The 26,856-nt window shown below is 44.7% G+C and overlaps 1 protein-coding gene across 1 annotated transcript in view; it reads left to right on the forward strand.

Moving 5' to 3' along the window:
* Window positions 1-26,856, forward strand: part of CREG2 (cellular repressor of E1A stimulated genes 2) — a 38,358-nt gene that overhangs the window by 7,963 nt on the left and 3,539 nt on the right. Inside the window, exon 3 of the mRNA XM_046662247.1 lies at window positions 24,008-24,121. Within this exon, the coding sequence (XP_046518203.1) occupies window positions 24,008-24,121 (114 nt within the window). The remainder of the gene's footprint in view (window positions 1-24,007; window positions 24,122-26,856) is intronic.

Genomic DNA, 26,856 nt, shown 5'->3' on the forward strand with positions numbered 1-26,856 from the left:
GTCTGTTTCATTCAATTATTCTGTTTATGCCTTGGTGCTGGGATTTCTTCATTGAATTAATTAGATGAATTAGGGATGGGGATCTATTTCTAGCTCAGGTTAAGATGACAAATTGAGAATAAGATTCCAGTTTACAAGATTTGCCAGCAACCAGCAACCCCCTCCTCTCTTCCTTTTCCTCTCCCCTCAACACACATCAGCATGTACAGATGCTCCTGCAACTCAGTGAATTCATGCTCAGACCGGAGACCCAGTTGTATGGAAATTCAGTAAATATGGATTGAGAAAGAAAGCTCACCCAGGAAATTTCTCTCCCACTGAAACATCTTTCTTTATGGAGCATGCAGGCTTGAACGCCACAGGTTTTAGGTTTTACGTCGTCTAAGTGAGCCAAGGTGAGAGCAAGCACACCGGAGCAGGCAGGGCTTGCTCTGCTTGATGGTGTTGGATCAACTTTCATTTTGAAGATCTGGAAATAAATGGAACCAAAAAAGCCTCATCAGAGGGTTTTCCTGAAATGAAAGAATTTCAATTGATACTTTGGACAAATGCTGAGTTTCAAGGTAGATCTAGATGATTATCAAGAAAAGAGGATCCAGAAGCACTTTTTCCCTCTTCCTCAAAAGGCCTTTAATGAAAGATTGTCATCAACGTTGCCACTAGTCACAGCCCCTTTCACTCACCGTGGCTGACAGCGTCCTGGCCGAAACGGTGAACAGCAGCTCTTGTCTGAGCTCTTTAATTGATCAGGCTTCAGTGTGGTTTGGCATCAGAAGAGATGCTAAGGTTCTAGTTGGCAAAAGAATCTAGTTTCTGAAGGGGAAGTGCCAGACCCTAGATGGATCAAAGCCCAGTGGATCTATAAAACATAGAATGGAAGCCTTTCATGATGACCTCTCAGAATGACTTGCTTGGAGGGGTACATATTGCAGAGGCAATTCAACCCTGAAGAATACACATCAAAAAGGTATTGGTCACATAGAGAGTGTAGGAAAATGTGCTTGGACCTAGACTCCTGCCCTACCCTGTGAGCAGCCCCTGCATGTTATAGGCACATTGGCAGGAGAGAAACTCCTTTGGTGAAACAAGATAATGAAGGGGAGGGTGTTGGTGGGAGGGTTGATTTGCCTTCATGCCATGAGTACAGGATAAACGCTTAGTGAGCACAAACAAGTAAATTAGGATGTACTAAGTTTAATCATTTCTTTGGTGCAGAAAATAAAAAAAGATTCCAGAAATATAAATGCCCCTTAGCCACTCATCTCCCCACCTCCAACTTTTTAACTGTTCTTGTAAGAGGCAAAGATGCTGTTGAATGCTAGATGAAAACCTCAGCCCAGCCTAATTCTACACGCAGGCTCCGAGATTTGTTCCGCTAGAACTGTGCATAGAAGGCACTCTGTTCAATCCTTCTCTGGATGAGCTTGATCTAGTGAACACACAGAACGAGCACATGCTTGCAGCAGCTTGCTTGCTAATGGCCATGACATATCTCCGTTTGTGGTCTGTCCACCGGAAACATGACGTGCGTTTCAAAGTACAGAGTGCCGCCCTAATCAGATAAAGAAGCAGAATTCAGTTTGTCTTCACTGAATTTTGAAGGCAACATATAAATCTTCTAAATAAATTGCTCTTTGTTCAGACTCGTGTTACCTCTTCTCTTTTGCCCACATATTCCTGTAATCCTGAAGCTAGCATTAACCTGAATAACTTTTAAAAGAGCTGTCTGGGAAGAGTCAGAGGACTCTGCAGAGAGGAAGCTTGATGAGCAGGTGTTCGAGTATTCTCTCCATCTTCCACTCATTTCTCTGTCCAGCTCTCATAGCAACCTGCAGCCCCTTCTCTCTCCCTAATTTTGTTTCAGCTCCATAAAGTTTTGTTCCTGTGGTTCCCAGGGGATCCATTTCATGAATCCACTGATGATTCCAGTTCCTCTGTCCTTATATTACCCCTTTCTTGCATCTTCCAACTACCTGTCCCCATCCAGTTCACAAATGTTTTACTCATCTGTTAGTCATGATTCCATGTTGGGCTGAAATGACATGAATTAGTGGTGAGGATATAACGCCCATAAATATGCACCCTCCAGAAAGCTTTTAGGGTTGTTAAGACAGATATAAGGGTTTTATTACAAGGCCCTTAGCCTCCGGCAATCACTAATCTATCTTCTGCATCTATGGATTTGCCTATTCTGGACATTCATGTAAATGGGATTATACAATGTGTGGCTTTGTGACTGGTTTCTTTCACTTAGCACAATGCTTTCAAGTTTCATCATGTTGTAGCAAGTATCATTACATCATTCCTTTTTATGGCCAAATACTATTCTGTTGCATGAGTATGCCACATTTCATTTGTCCTTTGTTATTATCCATTCATCAGTTGATGGACATTTGCTTCCATGTTTTGGCTATTATGAGTAATGCTGCTGTGAGTATTCACGTACAAGTTTTTGTATGGACATATGTTTTCAGGTCTCTTTGGTATACGCTTAGGAGTGGAATTGTTGGGTCATATGGTAACTATGTATTATCTTTTTGAGGAACTAACTGTTTTCTTCAGTGGCCATGCCATTTATATTCCCATCAGCAATATATGAGGATTCCAATTCCTCCACGTCCTCACCAACACTTGCTATTGCCTGCCTTTTTTGTTATAACCATCTGAATGGGGGTGAAGTGGTATCTCATTGTGGTTTTGATATGCGTTTGCCTAAGAACTAAAGATGTTGAGCATTTTTTCTTGTGCTTGCTGGATATCTGTATATCTTCTTTGGAGAACTGTCTATTCTATACCTTTACCCATTTTTAATTGCATTATTTCTCTTTTTATTGTTGAGTTGCCAGAGTTCTTTTTATTTTTTATTTTTTGAGGGGAAGATTTGCCTTAAGGTAACATCTGTTGCCAATATTCCTCCAGTTTTTTCCTTTTTCCCCTCCTAAAGCCCCAGGACATAGTTGTGTAGAGTTGTAAGTTCTTCTGGTTCTTCTCTGTGAGCTGCTGCCGCAGCATGGCTACTGACAGATGAGTAATGTGGTTCTGTGCCAGGGAACCGGGCCTGGGCCGCTGAAGCAGAGCACGCTGAACTTTAACCACTGGGCTGTCAGGGCCAGCTCCAGAGTTCTTTATATATTCTGGATAGGATCCTTATCAGATATGTAATTTGCAAATGGTTTCCTAATTCATTTTTATCTAATTTTCTCTTCTTTTGTCACTGGAAGAAACAGAAAAACTAAAGATGCAATTTTGACATTTCAATCGTATATATTCTTGGTCGATGTCCTTTTGCTTTTATAAGTTGGGCCTCCCCCATCAGAAAAGCACATAACTGAAGTAACTTTCCTAAGATAACACAGAAGTGTACCTAAATTATCTAGGGTGTAGAAATGGTAAGAAAATGTCTGACCAAGAAAAAAATATTTTAATTAATTGGATTACAAAGGAATTTGGGAAGGAAAGCTGTTATTCTAATAATGTAAGACAAGTGAGGAGATAGTGATAAAAAAATTCAATTAAACATGAATTTACGTAAGCATACTGTGTACAAAGGGACATACTAAATATTGTGATGAAAATAAGAATTTTTTTCCTTCAAATGATATTTATTGAGTACTCACTATATGCCAGGCCTGCATAGTTAAGACTTAAAGGCAAAGGCTTTTCTCTGCTTATTTGTCACCAGTCGTGTGGCCCGAGACAGCAAGACCTGACACACGAGCATATGTCTAAGGGCCCCTGACTGTTAAAACCTTGCCTCTCCACAAGAGGGGAGATGAGTAGGATTCCCCATTGTGGCTGTGATTTCCACCTTCTCAGCATCTTCAGTTCTCAACTGTCTATCCATCCACCAATCCATCATTTCCATCTCATCCAACTCGACCTGACCTGTCCTTCAAAAATAAGACACTAACCTGAAATTTCCTTCCTTTCTCCACCCTTTTGTTCCCATGTTAAGGCTGTGTTCAGATTTTCTAGTCCCAGTAATTACCAGTTTGTTCCCTAGGATGCATTTCGTCTTCTGTCTGCCCAGGTCTCAGCCCCCTGGGACTGCGCAGTCCCAGGCCTCTCCCTCTGAGAAGCCCGCTGGTCCCCCTGGTCTGTCAGGACAGTGGGGTGTTTGCATGCTCCCCACTTGGTGATCCTGGTTCACTCGCCACTTCTTTCTGCCCTTTTCTCTTTGAGGTCTCTACCGAGCAGGCGTAGCTGCGGCTAACTGGACCGCAGGCAAATGTGATTCACGAAGCAGCAAAGCTTTACCTTAAAATGTGACAAGACTCCAGTGTCCTTAGAAGTACCTACAGGCTGGAAGGGTCCTGGCCATCCACTCCCGGCTTCCATTTTATAGATTAGGGAAAGGAGGGGCTGAGAACAGGAAGAGAAAAATGGATAGTCTCGTATTTGGTCTCTATAACTATCCACTCTCCACAGCATGGTCTCTGCAGACAGCTCTGACCCCTCTGGCCTCTGCGCTCCCTGTAGCTACGTTCTTTCCCCCCCAGTGAATGAAGCGCTGGAGGGCCAGGCAGCTTCCCTTTTTAATTCATTGTTTGCTGCACATCTCTAAGCAAGGTAAACAGTGGGATTTTGGAAGGGACAACTGAATATGCAATGCAGGGATGGTGTCACTAGATAAAGTGTGTGTTACATATTAGACTAGAGAGACAACTCCCAGATCCATGTAATGCAGGATAAGGAAGAAAGCAAGGGATGCTCTGAGCGCTCCTTTGGTCCATGTCTGCCTCTAAAGGGAGCTGCTGTCCTATTTTTGACATATATCATTCAGGCTGAGGTGAGGGAGCTGTGGTGGATCTAGAAGCACGGGGGCCAGAGCTGAGCAGCAAGCCCTACCTGCGAGGACAGCATCCTGGTAATGCCAGCCGAGGGCAGAGGGGGCTTGAATGGAGTCTTGGAAGTAGTTTGGGGGCAGCATCAAGTCAGAGGCCAGCACTGCAGGCGAGGAGCGGCCAGAGCACCCCACCAGCCTCCATCCCAGAAGATCACCAGATCGGGGGGTTATAAGCCAGGAGGACTCCAGAGTGACCCTGTGGCCTCACAGCCCCAATCTGGCTGCCATCTCTGGGCCTGGGAACATGACCGAGGTTTGATTCCAGAACCCTCTGGTGGGCCACAGTGTGACTAAGTCATTCCTGGGGAGCCGCCTGAGACCAGGAGAGCCACCAGGTTTGCTTGTCAAATGCAGACTCCTGGGCTCCAGCAGTCTCTGAAGATGGGGGGCTTGGAACCTGCATTGCCAAGGAACAATCTCAGAATTCGTAAAGCACACATAAATTTGAGAACTATTATGTTAGAGGAAAGAGGTTGGGATTTGCAGGTCATCGATTTGAATCCTCAGCCCACCAATTAATATCTGCCTGGCCTTGCACCACTTGCTTAACTTGTCTGAGCTTCAGTTCCCTTACCCTAAGATGGAATAATAGCACTCACCAGCGTGCTGTGGGAGTGAAATGTTTCAGTGTGTGTAAAGTTCCCAGCACACGGTCAGTACTAATAAGTGGAAGCTATTGTCATGAACAGGTGTTTCCTTTGTGCAGAACTGGAGGAGGTAGACACAGGAAAAGGAGGGGAAAGGTGGCAGCGCCCTGTCTACACTGTATGCCTCGCAAGTCTAACAGCAATCATTTATCTACCTCTTCTTTTGTGCTGAGCAGTGTTCTAAGCAATTGACATATATAACCCGTGTGGCCGTTCCAAGAGCCTCATGAGAGAGGTACTATTGTACATCCCCAACCACCTTCCAGAGAGAACTGATGCGGAAGCTGCCAAACCTGCAAAACACAGAAATATTTTTAAGTTGTTTCAAGTGGTTCGAATACAATTTCCATCGTATGAGTTGCACTGCAATAGAGGCAGAGCAGGAAGCTTGTTTTAAATGCATTCGGACAGATACATGTAGGCAGCCTATTGCAGCAAGGCATTCCCTTCAACAGGTAGTGACTGAGCCTCTGCTGTGTGAGTAACCATGCCAAGCACTGCAGGGGTAAAGGTGAAAGATGACAGTATTTCCCTTTGAGAAGAGGAAAAGGACGTAAGACACACACGGAAATACTTGTATTACAAGCTGAGCGTGTTAAACCTCTGGGAGACATTGGCCTGGAGACAGCTGGTGGAGGGGGAGAAACTCTCATGCGTCAGCCTGTGCATCTCCTCCTTTTATATACTCTTCCCTCTCTATCTCATCCACTCCCGAATACCGCTGTGTGCCAGGGACTCCCAAACTTGTCTTCCCAGCTGACAGCTCTCATCTGAGCTCCAGACCCCAAATCCAGCTGACATCTCTAATTGAACATCTCAAGGATTCCTCAAGCTCGCCTCTTCCTCCTCTTCCAGAGGGCTCCTCTTCCTGGGCCTTTTGGAGCAGACCCTTGGGTGCCACCCTCGGCTCCTTCTCCCTCACACCTCACAACCAGGCAGCAAGGTTCAACTGGTCTGCCTCCCAAACCTCTCCCTCAGCTGGTGACTTCTCTCCAGCTTGCTCCTCCCCGCCGCCTGGCCCAGGCTCCCACTGTTGCACACCGGTGCTCTTTAAAGACTCCTGACCAGTCTCCCTGGATTCCTGCCTGCCCCTTTCCAACCCACTCTCCGTCCTACAGCCAGAGAGATCTTTTCAAAATGCACATCTCATCATTCCACTACCCTGCTTAGCATTCTTCAGTGCTTTCCCATTGTTCTTAGGATGAAATCTGAGAATCTTCCCATGGCCATACAAGGTCTCCGTGGTCCACTCCTTGGCAGTTCTGGTCTCTCTGACATTAACCCCCAACATACCTTTGTCCTGCTCCCAGTGGTCTTTTGGTTTTTTTCTGCCTGGGGACCTTCATTCTTGCTGTCCCTTCTGTCTAGAATACCTTCCCTGCCCCCTCTTTACCTAATTCCCACTCGTTTCCACATTTCAGCCTTTCCTGACTCTCAGAACATAGGCAGGCTTCTATGTCAGAATATCAGGTGGATACAGCACTAACTGTACAGCCAGCTGTCTGACATCTGCCTCCCCTGCTGGACTGCAAGCTCCCTGGGGCCAGGACTGTGTCCTCCCGATCTCCACCAGCCCCAGTGACTAGCAGAGTCTTCAATGTGGTATGGGGCTAAAGATTTATTGGTGGAATACGTGGAGTTTTTGAGTTGGGCCGTGAGGGAGGGTATATTAGTTTTCTATTGCTGCTGTAACAAATTGCCACAAATTCTGTGGCTTAGAACAGCACAAATTTATTCTGTTACTCTTCTGGAGGTCAGAAGTCTGAAATGACTACAAGGTGTTGGCAGGGCTGGTTCCTTCTGGAGGCTCTGAGAGGAGAATTTATTTCCTTGCCTTTTTCAGCTCCTAGAGCCCACTTGTATTCCTTGGCACATGGCCCCTTCCTTACATCACTCTAACCTGTCGCTTCCATTGTCCTATATCCTTCTGCTCTGACCTCCTGCCTCCCTCCACAAGGACACTTGGGATTACATTGGACCCACCAGATAATCCAGGCTAATCTTCCCATCTCAAGCTCCTTAATTTAATCACATCTGCAAAGTCCCTTTTGCCGTAGAAGGTAGCATTCACACGCTCTGGGGATTAGGACGTGGACATCTTTGGGCGTTATTCAACCAACCACAGATGGATGTACCAGTTTAAATGCATTTGCAAGTGTAGATAGAAACCTTGTAATTTATTCCAATATATACCAAAGCTCTCTTTGGTATTTTGGGGGAGTCGTGATTGTACTTATTTTTAATATAGTTGTTTTTAAAATATAGATATTAAAATGGCTCAAATACGTGAGATTCAATTGATAAATATAAATTTTAATATATTGGCAGTGTATCAAAATGATAGAGAACTGTGAAAACCGCAGAGAAAAGGGTTCTAAATTGACCTGTCCTGCTAAATGATGGCGTGGCTGTGAGTGTGGACTGTTGTTAGCATCCCTGCCCTTCTGCTGCCTGAAAGCGGACCGACTTTCCCTGTCCCTTTGTGCGTGGTCGGCTGGGCTCACAAGACTTGACACTGCGTGAGAGAAAAGTAATGGCGCATTCTTTCCTTTAAATACGTGTGGCCAAGGCTTCTGAACCACACAAGTTTCATTCCAAGAAACTCAGAGACTCCACAGATAAGAACATAGATCTGAGGAGGAGTGGAAAAGGCACCAACAGCGTGAAAATGGACAAATTTGTTCAGAGTCTGAAAAAACGGAGGCTTGGAAGGTCTGTAGATGAACACAAATAACTTTCGTAGTTATTCTGAAACAGACTGTTTAAAACATGTTGTATGCCCCTTAAAATAGGAAGAAGTGAGCACCTACAGGCAATGTTGGGTGGGGAGGATGGCATGTTCAAAAGTCCGTCCTTTCTTTGGTAGATTTACTAAGGTGATAAATCGGGAAACTTGTCTTCTCACTGTAGGTGGATTTCCCTAAGGCTTTTGAGAGAAAGCCTGTGATGTCCTCATCGACAAGGTAGAATAATATATAATATGACCCAAGGGATGGTAATGCTGGGTAGATTTATATCTGTTTGTTTCTCTTACACCTAATTTCACAAAGAATGTGAAACTGCGGATGGATGAACAATTGGTTGAATGCCCAAAAGGGGTTGATTAGTAGGGTGATGTTTAATCTGAATGCTAAGTAGGATGTTTCTGGTTCCTTGACCATTCACCATCTCCTGGAAAGTGCTGGGAACCTGGGAGCCAGTGGAAGGGTTCTGAGGGTGAACAGATTTGGAGCTTGATGTAATGAATCCTGCTTGGGAGACATAGAAAAATTGTCAAGAGAAACCAAAGCCATAACCAGGAAAATGGTGCCAAGAAGGAAGGACAAAACTGGGAAAAAATTAATTGGGATAGTACGAGGCATTATACTGGTATGCCATAAAGTAAAATTAAATTTAAAATAAAATTTAAAATGACATGAAATGAAAAAAATGTAACATAGCATAACATGCATGCTTCCCTAGAAAGATGGAGTACAGGATGATGAATGTGACGTACTTCTTCCACTTTGCGTACCTTCTGCCGGAACAGTGAGGTCCTCTCTGGATACCATAGATATCAGGGATATTGACAAACTAGGACGTCTAAAAGCAGCCAGACTGGGGGAAAAAAACCACAGCCTCAAGTGCTTCCTGCAGCTGTCTGAAAGGCTAGCCCAGAGAAGGGGAGCCTGCTCTGGGCTTTCCCTGGAGGACAGTAGTAAAACTGGCAAGTGGAAGCTACAGAGGTCTCCCCGTTTTCCTCTCTGCTGCTACCCTCTCCTTCTTACCGTCAGCATCGTGTGGATGGCCCATCCTACACACGAGCTCCTCCAGCCACATTTTCACCACCCACTTCCACGGTCACACCCCAGATTTAGTAGCATATGTGCCACATCCGAATCTCCATTCTCAGCATCCTGCCTCATCCCCTTCTTGCCTGAGCAACCCCTCTGCGAGATGCGTGGATCACAGGAGCTCACCAACCCTTTGCCCCCATCATTGTCTCACCACCCGTCAGCACCTCCTGGCTCTTTCTCTTTGCCCAGGTTAGACTCCATGGTCTATCTTTATAATCACCCCAAGACTCCCGGCACCTCTTCTGCTCCTCTCTCTCTGGAGCTCCTGCCTGGCTACACCCAACCCTATTAAACCCTGTTTCCTCCTCTTCTGATCCTGCACCCAGACAGCTCAGCACTGCAGGGACAAACCACATGGCCAGGCTGACACTTCCACTTTAAATTCTGGAGCAAAATCCTCCCATGCTAGAAATCCTTCATTTCCCCAGGAAGGTCTCTTTCCCACCCTCAGGGTCCTGCCTACTCCCTTTTTTTTCAGGCCAAACCTACTCATCCCCCTCCACTCTCTCTCAGCTGCAGATGACACCCACATTTCTTAAATCAAGTATGAAACCATACAGGGAACTCTCTCCTCTCCCTCCACCAAGCCTGTAAATTTACCTATGTCTGCACCACTGGGTCTCAAAGGGAAGGTGGGAGAACGCCTGCCCCAGAGACATTTGGCAATACCTGGAGACATTTTTGGTTATTACAACTTGGGGCAGGGGTGCCACTGCAATCTCACGGGTAGAGCTCGGGGATGCTGCTAAATATCTACAGTGCACAGGAAAGCTCCCATCACAAAGGATTATCCAGCCTCAAGTGTCAATAGTGCTGAGGTTAAGAAACTCTCATCTACACTGACTGGCCTTCATTCACTACCTGGTGGATGCATCAGAGAGATGAAGCTAGTAGCATGGCTCAGTGGGGTCTGTTGGCATTTTGGGTGGGACCACTCATTGTGCAAGACAGTCCCATGCATTGCAGGACATTTAGAAGTCCTGGCCCCTGCCCCGTAAATGCAAGTAGAGCACCCAGTCCAGTTGCTGTGACAACTGAAAAATGCTCCATAGATTTCCGATTACCTTTTATGGGGAAGAAACCTCTCCTGGTTGAGAACCACTGTACACGGATGGGGATTTCGCCCATCACAGGACTGGGCGGTCCAGTGTGTGGAAATTGTATCCCTGTCACTCAGGGATTGCATGAAACAAATTTTTTTCTATATTTTAAAGAATCAAACTAAAGTTGAACAAATATTTTAATGTCATTTGCTTGGTATGTATGTATATTGGCTTAACTTCCTAAATCCTAAAAGAACATAATATATTCTTTTCTCTAACATTTTTCTTTACCTCTGAATGCAAATGCATAAAAATAGGACAGACCTTTAAATATACCAACCAACAAGACGTAAAGTGTTCGGGAAGGTTGCATGTATGTTTATTAGAAAAATGCATCCCTTGTGAAGCTCTTAGAAAACTGTAGCTCATAAAAATGTGGCTATAAAAGAAATAGTAGCAAAGAGGATTGCTTATCTCAAGGGAGGTTAAATATTTGGAAGGCAGTCTTCTCATTTAATTGGAAATAATTTGAGGGCACAATCACTGTCTTAGTGTTTCCATTATAACTGGCCCAGGTCATCGAATCCACTTTTTTACACACAAAGTGCTATAGCTGACCATTATCCTTATTTAGCAGCATTCTAGAACCCCAATATAATGGGGTTCAGGCCTCAGGACAGTACTGCCTCATGGGTCCATGCCTGTGGGCATGAAGCCTACTCCCCAAGAACAGACCCTTTTAACATTTTGGTCCCTGATTCCCCTGGCTTAAACTGCCACATACCATATTAGACTGTGTTATAGGAAAAATTAAGATGAAAGGTTGAAAAGAAGTTCCAGGCTGGGTGTGCCAGCATTCACCCCGCAGAGCAACACAGACAGCAGTGGTGAGATGTAATGAATGCAGCCGGGGACCAGGAGGGCGGAGGGTGGTTCCAGGACAGCTCCCGCCACTCTCTGCCAGGGTCCTCAAGCAGGTGAATCATCCTCTGGGTTCTCCAGGTGGCCATCTGAGCAAATCTGTTCTGGTCCTGCCCTTAAGACTGGAGTCCTCTTGGGTCACTAGCAGGGCACAGGTGGCAGGTCCCAAGGACAGGTGGAAAGGGAGAAGTACCCAAAAGAAGGTCCCCTGACCTGAAAGAGAGATGGAAACAGTGCAGCCCAGGCTCTCAGTCCCTAGGGTCATCCTGTCCAGCAATACATGAATAAAATAACTAAGCGCTCAGCATCTGCGGGAGGCAGCAAGCCCGCCCAAACCTTTCCAAGGATTCCCAGAAAGAGATTCTGCTTCGGGTGGCGACTGTCACCCCTGCCTCTCCCTCCCCCTCTTCTCAGTCACCTCTGGATGTCTTATCACCACATCTGGCGACTCCTCTCCTCTGCCACACAGGGACCCTGGCTGTAACAGACTTTTACTAGGGCCAGGGATAATCGTAGGGAGGGCGTACAGCTAGAGTTGTCAGATAAAACACGGGGTGTCCAGTTAAATCTGAATTTCAGATAAGCAAATACTCTTTTAGTGTAAGTATGTCCCAAATATTGTCTGGGACATATTATACTGAAAAAAAGAGTTGTTGTTTATCTAAAAGTCACATTTAACTGAGCATCCTGTATTTTTATCTACTAAATCTGGCAACTCCTGGAACAGCATAGGACACAAACCACATCATGTGACATCCCGACCCCAGCCACTGGCCACTCCTCATTTCAGGGATGGAGGGCACCTCGTTCCCTATTTCCAGCCTCCTGCCAGCCTGCTGGGCATCTCCCCTACACTCCATGTCTCCTCCCTCTGCCTTTCTTCCCTGAGTCTCAGCAACCTCCCCAAACAAACAAAACCATTCTGTGTCCGGAACGCAGTAAGATCGAGGAGGAACCATTTGCAGTACTGCACACACTTAACTCCCTTCCTCTCCTCCCAAACACTGGCCTGGTGCCCTGGGGAGGGCCTGTGCCTTCATAATCAGGACTCCTTAAAGTGCTTTCCTAAACAGAAGAGCAGCTTTTCCTGAGATGAATTTGCTGCCACCACTCCCACCACCTCTACCCTAATCACGTACAGATGCGCAAATTCAAAAACAGCTGCAGTCAGTTATTGTTCCTGTAATACTGATTTTTTTTTCTTGCTCCATCAAGAGCCAAGGAATGGAGTTCAGCTAGAGTCAAAGGTCAGGAAATAGCAGATGATGTGTCAGACCAGGGGGCCTGTGCAGAGTGCTAAATGGGAAGGAGAGGAACACGGAGGGACCCAGGGGAGGTGCAAGTGGGTGAACAGGGAATTCCTTTTGTGTCAGTCCTGCCCACCTTCCCAGGCTGGGGGTGGACCAGAAAGGCCCTGGACTAATCCAGAGAGAGCAATGCCACCAATGGATTCCAAACTGCACCGGCAAGGTGTCTTTTCATCATTTTGCTTTATAATTCATGTCATAAGAAACATTTTTGTCTAAAAAACAGATAACACTTGAAAATAATTTATTCCTCTATTTTTATTACTCAAAGATATGTAAAAATGCAAATCAGAGCTTCTGATCAGCATAATTATTTTCGCCTCACTGATTCCAAAGTGATCCAATTCTAGCCAAAAGTAAAGAAATTTAATGTTTTTACATGGTGTTGAGAACTGTGAGAAAAATGTAAGATTTTCCTTGTTTGCAAACGTTAGCCTTGTTAGTTCTAACTAACCGGTCAGCCTGCTGCAGAAAACACAAGACTCCTGGGTCAGAGACAAAGGACTTTGTAACTCATGGCAATAGCAGGAGCCAAAGGATCTGCATCTTGTGGCAGGGTTCCCTCGAGCCCTGATTCCCCCATGGCGATGCCAGGAAGCAAGCCTGCCTGCCTCCAGAGGGAGACAGTGTCTTCACCCTACTGGATAGTAAACAACCTGCCCTTGGCCCCAGAGGGAGACACTCTCTCTATCTTCCAAGGCTGTTTGGGAAAAGTTGGTCCAGAACAAAGGGAGCTAGTCCTCTACTCACAAGGTGTTCAGGAACACAAGAGACCCATGGAAAACTGCTTCCAGGTAAATGGTGGAGGTAGTCTTACCTCAAGGAAATGTATACATTTGTGAATATTTTTTAAATACAGGTCATCTTTGCTTTGCATGATACTGGGTTAATGGAAACACATGCATATGGGAACCATGTCCTCACTTTACATAGCTCCATCATGACTTTACTGCCTGCATTAGAATATTTTGTGGATCACTATTAATACCATCCAACATGAGGTGGGCATGCCGTGATCCATTCTGAGCAGAGACAGAAACTGGAAGCTCTTCTGGTAGTGAGGAACCTCTCAGTTGCAAGAAAAAGAAAATAAGCTCAGATGTGCTTAGAGAGTTAAAGAAACTTGTTCACATATTTGAATTCCAGTGGTGGGCTTTTCTTAGGGGCTCTGCAATGTCAGCCAAAATGTGGTTTTCCCGTCTTTCCTCCCTGCCTTCTCCGTGTCTGCTTCATCTTAAGAACAGCCCTGCTTGTGAGCCTTGTGGTGCCGGCGACTTCCAGGTACACATGCTCCCTGTTTATGTCCAGCAAAAGCGAGCATCTCTCCAGTAGACTCCAAAGGTTGCCATTTGAGAAGTGCCCAGCAAGTAGCTCCTTAGGCTTTCATGACCAAACTTGCTCTTGTGCCAATCCCTGAATCCTTCACTGTGGTCAGGGGATAGAATGTGCTGGTTGGTGTAGCAGTCCCAGCCCTCAAGATCTGGGGATGGACTAAGGTTCCCTGAAGCTGAGTGAGGGGGAAGTGGATGCCTAAACAATATGCAAAGTACATCGCCAAGAGGAGGGAGAATGTCTTTTACAGGCCCTGCTCATCAAAGTAGGCTCTCATAAATTGAAAGCCATCAGTCAGGGTCCCCAGGGTACACGGTATCCTCCTTCCTGGTCAGCAGCGAATTTGCTGACCATGTCGGGAGCAGCAGCTGCCAATAACCTCAGTGCCTCGCACTCACGTGACTAAGGATGGGATTGCAGGCAACCTTCCTTCAGATGGTACAGTAGTTTCCCCTTGCTACTGTAACGAATTACCACGACTCAGTGGTCTAAAACAATGCAAGTGTATTATGTTATAGTTCTGGAGGTCAGACATCCCAAACAGGAGTCACTGGGCTAAAACCAAGGTGGAGGCGGACTGGGTTCCTTTCCAGAGGCTCCAGGGGAAAAACCAGGTTCTTGCCTTTTCCAGCTTCTGCATTCCTTGGCTCATGCTCCCTTTCATATTCAAAGCTTGCTATGGCCAGTTGACTCTTTCTCACATCACATCACTCCAATACTCTCTTTTGCCTCCCTCTGCCACTTGTAAGACCCCGTGATTGCATTGGGCCCAACTGGATAATCCAGGGTAATCTCTATGTACAAAGTTAGCTGATTAGCAGTCTTATTTCCTCCTCGCCATGTGAGGTAACACAGTCACATGTTCCAGCAATTAGCACGGGGACATCTTTCGGGGGCCATTATCCCACCTACCACAGGTGAGAAGGAAGTTATACTGAGTTTAGCTGGGTTGCCCACTGTGTAAATGGAAAGTTTTTTATTGACCTATTTAAATGTATAATCTCCTTTCTAGTCTACGTAATAACCACCAGTGGAGAAGCAAAACGCTCCTGATTTAAATGTAATGTGTTGTTCTATAACGACTTACGTATGAGTGCTGATTTCATTGCTTTCGTGTCAGAGCAGTTTTGTGAAGAAATTAGCTTTAATAGTGAACAAGTGAATTGGGTACAACTGATGACAGTCTCCTCCAGTATATGTAAATTTAGTTCCTGTTTACTATCTTTACTTCTTTTCTCCTATCCCCTTCAGATTATTTTACAAAATTCAATATAGACTTAGTTTTTATAATTATTATGTAGATTGCACCCCATGAGTCTTTCATCTGAACCCATAAGAAAAATTCACAATTCAGCAACTACACTTTTGCAGTGTCAAAAAAAAACAACCTATTATAACACTTTCAAATGGTACGCAATGTTCTCACATGAAACGATTTACCTGAATATGTGGGCATGTCCACTATTTCTCTTGTTACGACTCACCAGGATGTGTAATAAGGAAAAACTTCTGGGCAGGTGAAAACAAGTTCCTTAGGTCTAAGCAAAACATGTTTTGCTTAACAAATGTACCTTTCTCAAGATTTTAATGTAATAATGGATGAGAATGAGTTTTAATGAATCATGCCTCCAAGCAGCCATTTTATGATATATACCATCTGTGAAAAGAGGATCTGCCAGAATTTGCTTGGCCAGCCCAAGACCACCCTCAGGCTCAGTGATTCGCTGGAAGGACTCACAGGACTCAGGAGCTCATGGCTTATTACAGTGACAGGATACAAATCAAGATTATCAAAGGGAAAAGGTGCATGGGGCAAAGTCCAAGAGAAACCAGGCAGAAGCTTCCGGATGTCCCCTCCCAGTGCAACTGAATGAGGACACACTTAATTCTCCCTGCAACATTGTGTGACAACACATGCAAAGTATTGCCAACCAAAGAAGCTCACCTGAGCCTTGGTTTCCAGAGTTTTTACTGTGATTCAGTCACATGGGCACTCCAGTGTCCACATGACTGATCTTAGCCACTCAGCCCCTGGGCCCCAAGAGGTCAAGTTGATTCAGTGTGGCCCAGGGCCTCAGGCATACAAAAACACTCTTAGGAAGCAGGGTATTTCAAGGGTTCAGAGGTTATCTTCCTGGAGCCAGTCAAGGGCCAGCCCTCCTGAAAACAGGCGTTTCTTTGGAATGTGCAGGGTTTGAGCAACCCAGGTCTGCTGAGTTATGCCTTCACTGCACACCAGGAGATAATGGTGTGTGACGCACATCACAGGGATGCTACAAGGATTAAATAAGTCAGATGCCTTAAAATATGGGAAGATATATAAATGTTAAATAATCATAGCTGATTTCAAAAAGGAAAAAAATTATACATTTTCTCAAGCAAAAATCAAATTATGAAACTAAACAAATGAATAGATAGCTAGCTAGGCAGATTTGAAATGACTTGCACAGCCCACCCAGAAACTGTCAAAGTCTGCTTACAGTGGGGCCAGCTCTTACCATAATGCTGGTGGAGATCATATTATTAGAATGGTAAAAATATGCAATGCGTCTGGAAACCAGATAGAGTGCGTCTTTCCCACAATTTCTGGGCTCCTTAGATGCTACAGCTCCCAATACAGGAAGAGGATCTGCCATAAACATAGTCTCCATTTTAAGCCTGAAAAAAAACACTTTCAAGATTTTATAAACTAACTCCCACTACATTATGTAATACCCACTACCCTCCTAACTTAATCCCTTCCACCACCATAGCACCGATCTCTGCAGCAAACTTAGCCAGAGAGGCGGGGGAGGCTTTTGACGCTCGCCTTTTCAGAATCACCATTCAGTCCTGCCTGTCTTTGTGATAGCTCGGCTGCTGTAACAAAAGGTGGCAGACCAGGGGGATGAAACAACAGAAATTTATTTTCTCAACATTCTGGAGGCCAGAAGTCCAGGACTAAGGGTCAGCAGGGTTGGTTTCTCTTGAGGCCTCTCTCCTTGGTCTGCAGATGGCCTCCGCCTTGCTGTGTCTCGCACGGCCTCTCCGCTGTGCATCCTTCCCTGCTGTCCCTCTCTTCTTATACACCAGTCCTACTGGGTTAGGACACCACCCTTATGACCTCGTTGACCTTAGTTAATTAACCTTAATTACTTCTCTAAGGACTCTGTCTCCCAATACAGTCACAATGGCAGTTAGCGCTTCAGCATTTGAATTTGAGGGGTGCACAATTCAGTCCATAACGATCTTTTTGATGTTTCATGATGGATACCACCACCAGTTGAGACTGTAAAATCCCAGAACTCTCCAGCCACTCCACCCTTCCAGGCCCCCATAACAATTCAGCAGCAGCAGCAACAGCATCACTATATGAGCGCTTGCTATGTGCCAGGCACTGCTCTCATCACTTTATGTGAATTCGTGCATGTAATCCTCATGTAGAGCTCAAGAGGGCCCAATGAACAGCATCCTTCTTCCAGTTCCACGATCTAAACCAGGGGCTGGCAAATTTTTTCTGTAAAGGACAGATTGTCAATTTTTTAGGTGCTGTAGGCCATACAGTTTCTGTCACAACTACTCAACTCTGCCTTTGTAGCTCTATAGACAATGTGCTAATAAATGAATGTGGCTGTGTTCCAATAAAAGTTTATTTATGCACACTGAAATTTGAACTTCATATAGTTTTCACTTGTCATAATTCTTTTGATTTTTCTCAACCATTTAAAAGTGTAAACTCCATTCTGGCATCTCAGGCCAAAGAAAAGCAGGTGGCAGGCCCCATTTGGCCATCAGGCCATAGTCTGCCTGATATACCATCTGAGAAATAAAAGAAAAGAGTAAAGCAGAGGAAATGGCAAATATCACCTTTAACGTTGATAAAGCCAACATGGAGAGTGTAGACAAGGAAACTCCAGAATTAGACAGGCCTGCACACTGGTCCCGGGCAGCAGTGCACCCTAGGCCTCCCTGAGCTGTGCCAGGCCTCTTTTTAATTCCTGGGGGGAAGACTAGAATAGACTGTACTCCCTGCTGGGAGATGGGACTAAGCTACACGCGTCCAGTGTCTTCTTCCTAATTCAGCGATTAATTTAAGCCTTCATAGTGGAAAGAGTCAAGAGTATTAGGCTAGTGGAGCCCCCCTCATCAGCAGGGGCAAGAAGTCTCCCCCACACCCCCCACCAGCACCAACCAATGAGGCAGGACCTATTTGTGTCTGTTTTTTACGTATGAGGACACTGAGGCTCAGAGAGGTCGAGTCACAGCCAGGATTCAAATCCAGGAGGCTGACTCAGAGCCCATAATCTTAACCCCCACACTACGTGCCTTTCACGTCCTTCCGCACCTACCAGTATCCATATATCAGAATGCTCAGCTATATGGATTATGCAGAGCCATATTCCTGACTAGAACTGGCCTCTAGCAAAAGAGAAATGCAAGAGCCTTCTCTCCTCTGCTGCTGGCAAACAATCCATCATAAAGCTTTCTCCCCTAGCCTCAGATAATGAAATGCCGTGCCAGAAAAACCCTTCAAGGCAAGAGACTGAAAGAGGAGAGAAACATTCAGTCTACTTCAAGAAAAGCGCTTCTCTGTCTCTAACCTGCTCACGTTAACGTACTGTAATTTCACGAAGGCCTGCAGGTTAGAACAGAAGCTTTACACATAAAATAACACCGTTCATGACTTCTTTATGAGGTTCAGAGCGCTTTTCCATACATGTGAACTTTGAAGAAGGCAGGCAGGAGATTAACACCCTCAGTTTACAGGTGAGGAAACTGAGGCTCCGGCATTCGGGTCTCAGGTCACTTGGTAACAGTGGCACTGGGACTGGACACTTGCTCTTCCCGTTGCTCAGCCACTTAGCACAGCTCTCAAAAATACAAAGTAAAACGACTCAACATCAGAGCCCAGCTTTCAGGCCGCTTCCATATACTGAGTGCTCAGGAAGGGTAGAAAAATGTTTGAGTGGAGCTGCAGCTGAGAATTTTGTCCATAAACAGATTTCAAAACGTATACTTCTCAATATAAAATATTCGCAATTGTATTATTAAGTGGAAAAAATAAGATAAAAATTCTAAATATGCTATATTCCAAGTTTATTAAAAAACACTCATTTTTCTTTGCTAATGTATATTTTTATAGTCTCCAAATCTTCTACATGGAAATTGACTATGTTTATAATCTAAAAACAGAAAAAAACTCATTGTTTAAAGTTTAAAATGGACTTCATCAATCTAAAAAACAATAGGAAGATAAACGTTCTTTTCAATGCATGCTCATAGGACACAAAAGGAAATCCCCAGGGGTCAGGAATGAAGATGAAGCGAAAAACCAGAACCAGGCCTTCTCTAGTGGGATTTCTCAGTCTGGGACAATTAGAGACTTGGATCTTCGTACAAGGAGGAAAAAGAAACAGTATCTTGGGCTGAGTGAGGTGAAGAGTTAGAGGTAAGATCCCCATATAAAACAGACCCCCGAAGAGCTACACTCTCGTTAAAGATTGAGAGACCTTATTCATTTTAGATATTTTTATCTTATAATCAATTAGATATATGTCTTGGGCATCTATTTCTGATATTTGCTCTTTCTACTGGCTCTTGCTTCTTCCTGTGAATTTTGGACTGAGATCATCTTTAACAGGCTTTGTCTGAATTTCCCCAGAGATACTGAACAGCCCAGGAGGAAAAAACATACAGATACCAATAGTTAAGGGTCCCTAAACAAAACCACCAAGCCTGACCACCCTACGGTGAAGTCCACGGGTCAAAAGCCATACCTATGCCATCAGAATTCCCAGTCAGCTTTGGGGTGCCACATTTTAACTATGATAGCCAAGGAGAACCAATCCTTCGAGAAAGTCTCTCCCATGCAAAACAAACAGATAAAAGTAACTCAGGGAGACCTAAAACAAGACAGAGAAAAGGAAGTAATTTTTCAGGACAGAAGACAGTATATTGCAGAAGGATAGGCTTTAAAATAAAAACACTCAGGATGGAAAAAGAGCTCTTAAAAATTAAAAATATGATAGCAGAAATAAAAAACTCAAAGCATTAGAAGGTAGATTTGAAGTAATTTCCCAAAAAGTAGGATAAAAAAAAAAACAGATGAAACATACGAGAGAAACAATAAGAAAATTAAAGGGCTGATCCAAAAGGTCCAACAGTCAAGTAACATAATTCCAGAAAAAGTGAATTGAGAAAATGAAAGGAAAAAATTATCAAAGATATAATTGAAGAAAAATTCCCCAGAACCAAAAGACATGAGTCTCCAGGTTGAAGACAACCCAAAACCCAAAACAATGGATTTTTTTTTTAAAGATTTTATTTTTTTCCTTTTTTCTCCCCAAAGCCCCCTGGTACATAGTTGTATATTCTTCATTGTGGGTCCTTCTAGTTGTGGCATGTGGGATGCTGCCTCCACGTGGTTTGATGAGCAGTGCCATGTCCGTGCCCAGGATTTGAACTGACGAAACACTGGGCCGCCTGCAGCAGAGTGCGCAAACTTAACCACTCGGCCACGGGGCCAGCCCCTGGATTTTTTTTTAAAGCCTGTATCAAAGCACATTATCATGAAATTTCAGGAAATCGTAGGTAAAGATTAGTTTATGAAAGTTTTCAGAGGGGCAAAGGGAAGTTCCCATACAAAAGAGCAAAGAAGAGAATTGCAGCGCATTTCGACTGTTCAAGGGCAACACTGGCATCAAGCAATGCCGTCAACAGTGTTTGTGGAAATCATTTCAAACATAGCATTCAATACCCAGCCAAACTCTCACACAAGAATGAGGGTAAACCAGTCATATCCTCAGACATAAAACCTCAAGGAATTTTATTTCCCATCTACCTCTCCTCTGGAAACATGTATGTTTTTGGCAGAACTACCTTACCAAAATGAGGAAGAAAGAGAAAGATACAGGCCCCAGGAAAGAAGTGATGCAGCACAGGACTAAGGAAATTCCCAGATGATGGTAAAGGAGGTTTTCCATATGACAGTCCTGTCAATATGTGTCAGGGTTGACAACTCTTTAGACCATATGAACAGTCTTTTCCATAAGATCAAATTCTGAGACCCTGAAACAAAATTTCAGAAAGGTCCCCTTTCACTCATCTCTGCCACCAAGGAGGCACCTTCTTGGGGGCACCATGGGCTAGTTTATGCTTTCTTTTTCTTTGAATAATGGAATTAGTACAAAAATCATTGTATTATTCCAAGACTATAGAAGCATATAAAATAAAAAGGGACTCCTCACCCCACACCTAAATCCCCATAAATCCCTTTCTCCTGATAGAACCAGAGTTATAGCCTTGGGCTATATCCTTCCAGAACTTTTTCTAAGCATGTATAAACATATCTGAAGTTTTAGGGTTTTTTGTGTTTTTTACTGAGGAAGTTTCACCCTGAGCTAACATCTGTGCCAGTCTTCCTCTATTTTGTATGTGAGGTGCTGCCACAGTGTGGCTGACAAGTGACGTAGGTCTGCACCCAGGAACCGAACCCAAGCCACTAAAGCAGAGTGCACCAAACTTAACCACTAGACCCTGGGGCTGGCCTTTAGGGTTGTTTTTAATGGGATCATACTGCACATATTGCTTTTCAGCTAACTATTTTTACTGATATCTTTTTTTTAACACTTTATTTTTTTGAGCAGTTTAAGGTTTACGATAAAATGGAGAGGAAGGTACAGAGATTTCCCATATACCACCTAAGCCCCCACATGCATAGCCTCCCCCATTATGAACATTGCTCACCAGCATGGTACCTTTTTTTACCAAGGATAAACCTACAGTGACTCATCATAATCACCCAAAGTCCACAGTTTACCTAAGGGTTCCCTCATGGTGTCATACATTTAATGGGTTTGGACAAATGTTTGATGACATGTATCCATCATTATAGTATCGCACAGTGTTTTCACTGCGCTAAAAATTCTCTCTGCTCTGCCCAGTCTTCTCTCCCAGCAGCACCCACACACGCACACACACTCCTGGCAACCACTGATCTTTTTATTGTCTCCATAGTCTTGCCTTTTCCAGAATGACATATATTTGGAATCTTACATTATGTAGCCTTTTCAGATTGGCTTCTTTCACTTAGTAATATGCATTTAAGTTTCCTCCCTGTCTTTTCATAGCTTGATAGCTCATTCCTTTTTAGCACTGAACAATATTGCATTGTCTAGATGTACGACAGTGTATTTATCCATTCACCTACTGAAGGACACCTTGGTTGCTTCCAGTTTTGGCAATTATGAATAAAGCTGACATAAACATCTGTGTGCACGTTTTTGTGTGGACATAGTTTTCAACTCCTTTGGGTAAGTACCAAGGAGCACGATTGCTGGATCGTATAGTAAGAGTGTGTTTAGTTTGTAAGAAACAGCTAGACTGCTTTTCAACGTGGCTGAACTGTTTTGCATTCCCATGAACAATGAATGAGAGTTCCTGTTGCTCCACATCCTTGCCAGCATTTGGTGTTGTCAGTGTTCTGGATTTTTTCCATGCTAATAGGTGTATCGTGGAGTCTCATTGTTTTAATTTGCCTTTCCATCATGACCTTTGGTGTGGAGCAGCTTTTCATACGCTTGTTTGCCACCTGTATATCTTCGTTGGTGAGGTGTCTGTTAAAGTCTTTGCTCCATTGTTTAATTGGGTTATTTTTACTTATATCTTTATCACAGACACCTTTAACTATATCTCATTCTTTTTAAAGGTTGTATTTCTTAGTATTGATAAAACTTGTGTTCCCCCACTGCTAAGCATTTGGTTACTTCCAATTTTTGCCATCACAAACAATGCTGTAACAAATATCTTTACACGTGCTCTTTTTTCCCATGTGCTAGCATTTTTTTTTTTTTTTTTACCCCCAAGGCAAGGTTTTGAGAAAATGTTCTGGGTATGATATTAAAAAGTCCACAATTAGATAATAAGACAGAGAGTCCATAAACCTTGAGGACCCATGGGATCTGGGAGCTGAAGGAGAGGGTAAGTCTGGGATGTGCCCAGATACATGTGACAGGTTGAAAGGCAGCTTGCCTTCCTGCTTGAGACCAGAGGCCCTGGGTCCGACAGGCCTGGTTGCTTCCCTGCCATCTCCATGGCCCTGGGCAAGTCAGTTAACCCATCTGGGTCTCGTTTCCCTTATCTCTAAAATGAGGTTAATAATAACACCTACCTCCCAGGGTTGTCATGAAGATCACACAAAATGAGGTACTGTCCAAAGGCGCTTTGGATAAAAGTTAACAAATCCAATTATAGCAGCGAATGATACTATATGAATGCAAGTGACTAGCATTATCATTGTGTTGTCCCCGTCTTTGAACCACCTTCCCAAACACTTATGGAGAGAGCTTGCAAAATGCACCAGCTGTGACCAAGGAGTGTTTTCTTTTGGCACTTTAGATGAAGCCACCATCTGAACATCTGAAGAATCAGATTCTCCTGTTTATGCTTCTTCCAGAAACAGGTAGCCTCACATGATTAGAGGTAGGGGAGACCTTAAAGCTCCCTTTCCCACACCCCCACTGCCAGGCAACTCTTACAATGAAAGCAAGTCTTAGAAGAATTCTGCGACCATGGAAGCACTTATTAGCAAGCAGTCACAAATACCGTCACACTACTGTTCTTATTTCTAACATTCTTTATGTTAAGTAAGGAACCTCCATATTCTGATGGTGATATCTGAAAGCCTTTATCTCGGTCACCACTGGATCCAGGCAGATGCATTGCATTACTCCAGGCGTACCATTCCTATTGTCTTGAAGTGAGTGGTGCCCTCTGGAGGTGTGCAGAGCAGCAACATGATTGTGGACAGTGGCTCCTGACTGGGGTCTTGCTAGCTAGCCCTGGCATTTGCAGTCTTGACTGAGGTGCTTCAGATGCTGTCCACTGCCCCGAGGATGCAGACTGACATCAAACTTACCCAGACACACCTCTCACACTGCCCATGTCAAAGGATTTTAACGTAATTACAGACAGTGTAAAAATCTGAATGATATAACCAGCAATGTGACTGCTATTTTTAATTTTTAATAAAATCCTCCCTATTTCAGGCTGATGTTCCGTAGTCATTTAATATATGAAAAATGTTCTTTGAATGCAGAAAAAATATCGTTGACCCAGAAGATCCCCGATGTGCCCGGTTAACGCTCACTGGCCAGATGATCGCAGTGTCTCCAGAAGAAGTAGAATTTGCCAAGCAAGCCATGTTTTCAAGGTTTGTATGTGTTTTCGAGTTGGTTTGCCCAGAAATATACAGTAATGAAAGGCAGAGGTCAGGGCTGTGTCATTTTGATGCCTCTGAGGTGATGACAGTAAGGGTCTGGGTGGCAGCACTGCCAACCTCTTACTAGCTGTCTTGGCTGCTCGAGGTGGCAGCAGAGGCCAGGCAAATGGCTGACACCATCTTGGAGAGCACCCCACATTGAGGGGCTCCAGGCACTACTCCTTGCATGCTTCCAACCTTTGACAGTGCCCTGCCTTGAAACGGAATACACAACAAATACTTTCCAGTGTCCACTCTAAGCAGAGCACAGAGCCAGGAGTGAAAGGGCAGACTCAGTGGGGTCCTCTCACCCCTGCATCTGAACCACTTAGGATGCATGCGCAGACATGGCTGTCTGGGCGCACCCGTGACCTGCTTACTGAATCGAATTCTCTGAAGATAAGACAGTTTAAATCTTAACAGCATGTCCCAGGAACTTAGCATGCATGCTAAAGTTTAAAAATCACTGCTGTAGAGGTCAGAAGGAGTGAGAGGATGGCGCACTGTGGGGGTCGGAGCTGGCACAGGTGAGGGGGGTGTGCATGGAGGGGTGGTCTTTCAGGGGTGTTAGCGTCTGTCTCCGTGGATGAGGAGGGTGTCCATTCAGGGGGCAGCCTGGAGGGGAAGGTCAGAGCTGGGGCAAGGAGTGGTGGGTATCCTCACAGGAAAGCAAGTAGGTTGACACTTGTCTAGATTAGTGGAGCCAGCCCTGGGGGTCTAGTGTTTACGATTCGGCGCTCTCACCACGGCAGCCTGGGTTCAGTCCCAGTCAGGGAACCACACCACCCATCTGTCAGTTGTCATACCGTGGCAGCTGCTTGTTGCTATGATGCTGAAAGCCCTGCCACTGGTATTTCAAACACCAGCAGGGTCACCCATGGTGGACAGGTTTCAGCAGAGCCTCCAGACTGAGACAGACCAGGAAAAGGGACCTGGCCATCCACTTCTGAAAAAATTGTCCATGAAAACCCTGTGAATGGCAGTGGAGTGTCTGATAGAGATCCGGAAGGGGAGCAGATGGCGCCAGAAGACCAGGCAGGGTCCCGCTCTGCTGTCCACAGGGGCGCTAGAAGTCGGAATCCACTTGACAGCACCAACAACAAAAGTTAGTGTAAGAGTAAGACAAAAGCAGGTGATGAGTTGGTGGGGCCACCACAACCCCACGGAGATGGGAAGATTTTACAAGGGAGGGAAGAATCATCAAAACCGGAAGCAGGAAGGAAAGGGGAAGGCTGGTTTCCCACTGCATGGAGGAGGGTTACAAAGGGAGAGGCTAGAATGCGTCGGGGGTTGGATCGGGATGGGGTGGATCAGCATGGACTCACAGTTTTCCATACATAGATAAGTAAACATAGAGTGTGTGTGTACGGGTGTGCGCACGTGTGTGCGCAAACTCAGCCATCATTCTTTTGTTCCAGCTGCTCCTCTCATAGGATAGGCAGTGAGAAGAGGCCCAACTCTTAGGCAGACCACTGGGTTCATTAAATTCATTTCCCATTTTCCACATCACTGATGGCAACAGTGTTGTCAAACTTTCCACCTCACTGCAACGAGGGTCCCTTTACCACCCTGATAATAACCTTCCAGTAACCTGATCTTTACCTTCTTTCAAACCCTCGCTGTCAGTCTCCTCAAGGTCCTTCCAGCTTCCACTCCCCCCTGGACCTGAAGCTGGTGTCCTGTGGATTAGGATTTGTTACACCTGCACCCCCCCCCTTGCAGGTGCCAAAATCTTTGCCCATTTTAGTACAAAACTGGTTTGCTTAAAACAACAACAATTATTTTATTATCTTGGCTTGCAGGAGCATTTGGAGAGTGGGGGCATCAGATCAGCAACTCACTTTCAAATGGTTTAGGAAAAAATAGTCCTTTATACTGTACTTTCAGCTTCTCTGTATTTATGATTATTTTTAAATAAATTCTTTTTTTTTTTTTGAGTAAGATTAACCCTTAGCTAACTATTGCCAGTCCTCCTCTTTTTGCTGAGGAAGACTGGCCCTGAGCTAACATCTGTGCCCATCTTCCTCTACTTTATATGTGGGACGCCTACCACAGCATGGCATGCCAAGCAGTGCCATGTCCACACCCGGGATCCGAACCTGCAAACCCTGGGCCACTGAGAAGCGGAACGTGCGCACTTAACCGACGCACCACTGGGCCAGCCCCAATAAATTCTTTTTTTAAAAAAGGTCATTAACCTATTATTGCATTTGCATTGTTGCAAATATTTTTCCCAGTTTGCACTTGATTTTTTGAATTTTGTTTATAGCATTTTTAGATATAAATAAAATTTTTATTTTTATGAAGTTTTAAAAAGGTGATCCACAGCCGCCAGCATCAAGGGTAACGCACATATTTAGGGCTATGCCTGGGGGAGAAGGCCAATCAGCAAACAGCAGAAGGGGGACGGTGAGGGACCTTCCCTGTCCACTCCGGCTGGCTCTCGACTTGGCCCAACAGTTCGAAGCCTGCTGCAGGAATGGAAATCTTCCCACGAACACATTTGTCTCACAGGCCCACGTTTCTTTCAACATTTCATACAGAGATGCATAAAGCCTTTCTTTATGTTTCCCGGTAACGATAACCGGCGCTCACTGAGCACTTGCTCTGTGCGGGTGCTCTGTGTGTGCTTGAGCGTTTGCTCCCCATGCAGCCCTGGCATCTGAGCACCACCACTGTCATCTCCC

Source organism: Equus quagga, chromosome 5, assembly GCF_021613505.1.
Source record: "Equus quagga isolate Etosha38 chromosome 5, UCLA_HA_Equagga_1.0, whole genome shotgun sequence".
In the NCBI taxonomy this organism is placed as follows: Eukaryota; Metazoa; Chordata; class Mammalia; order Perissodactyla; family Equidae; genus Equus; species Equus quagga.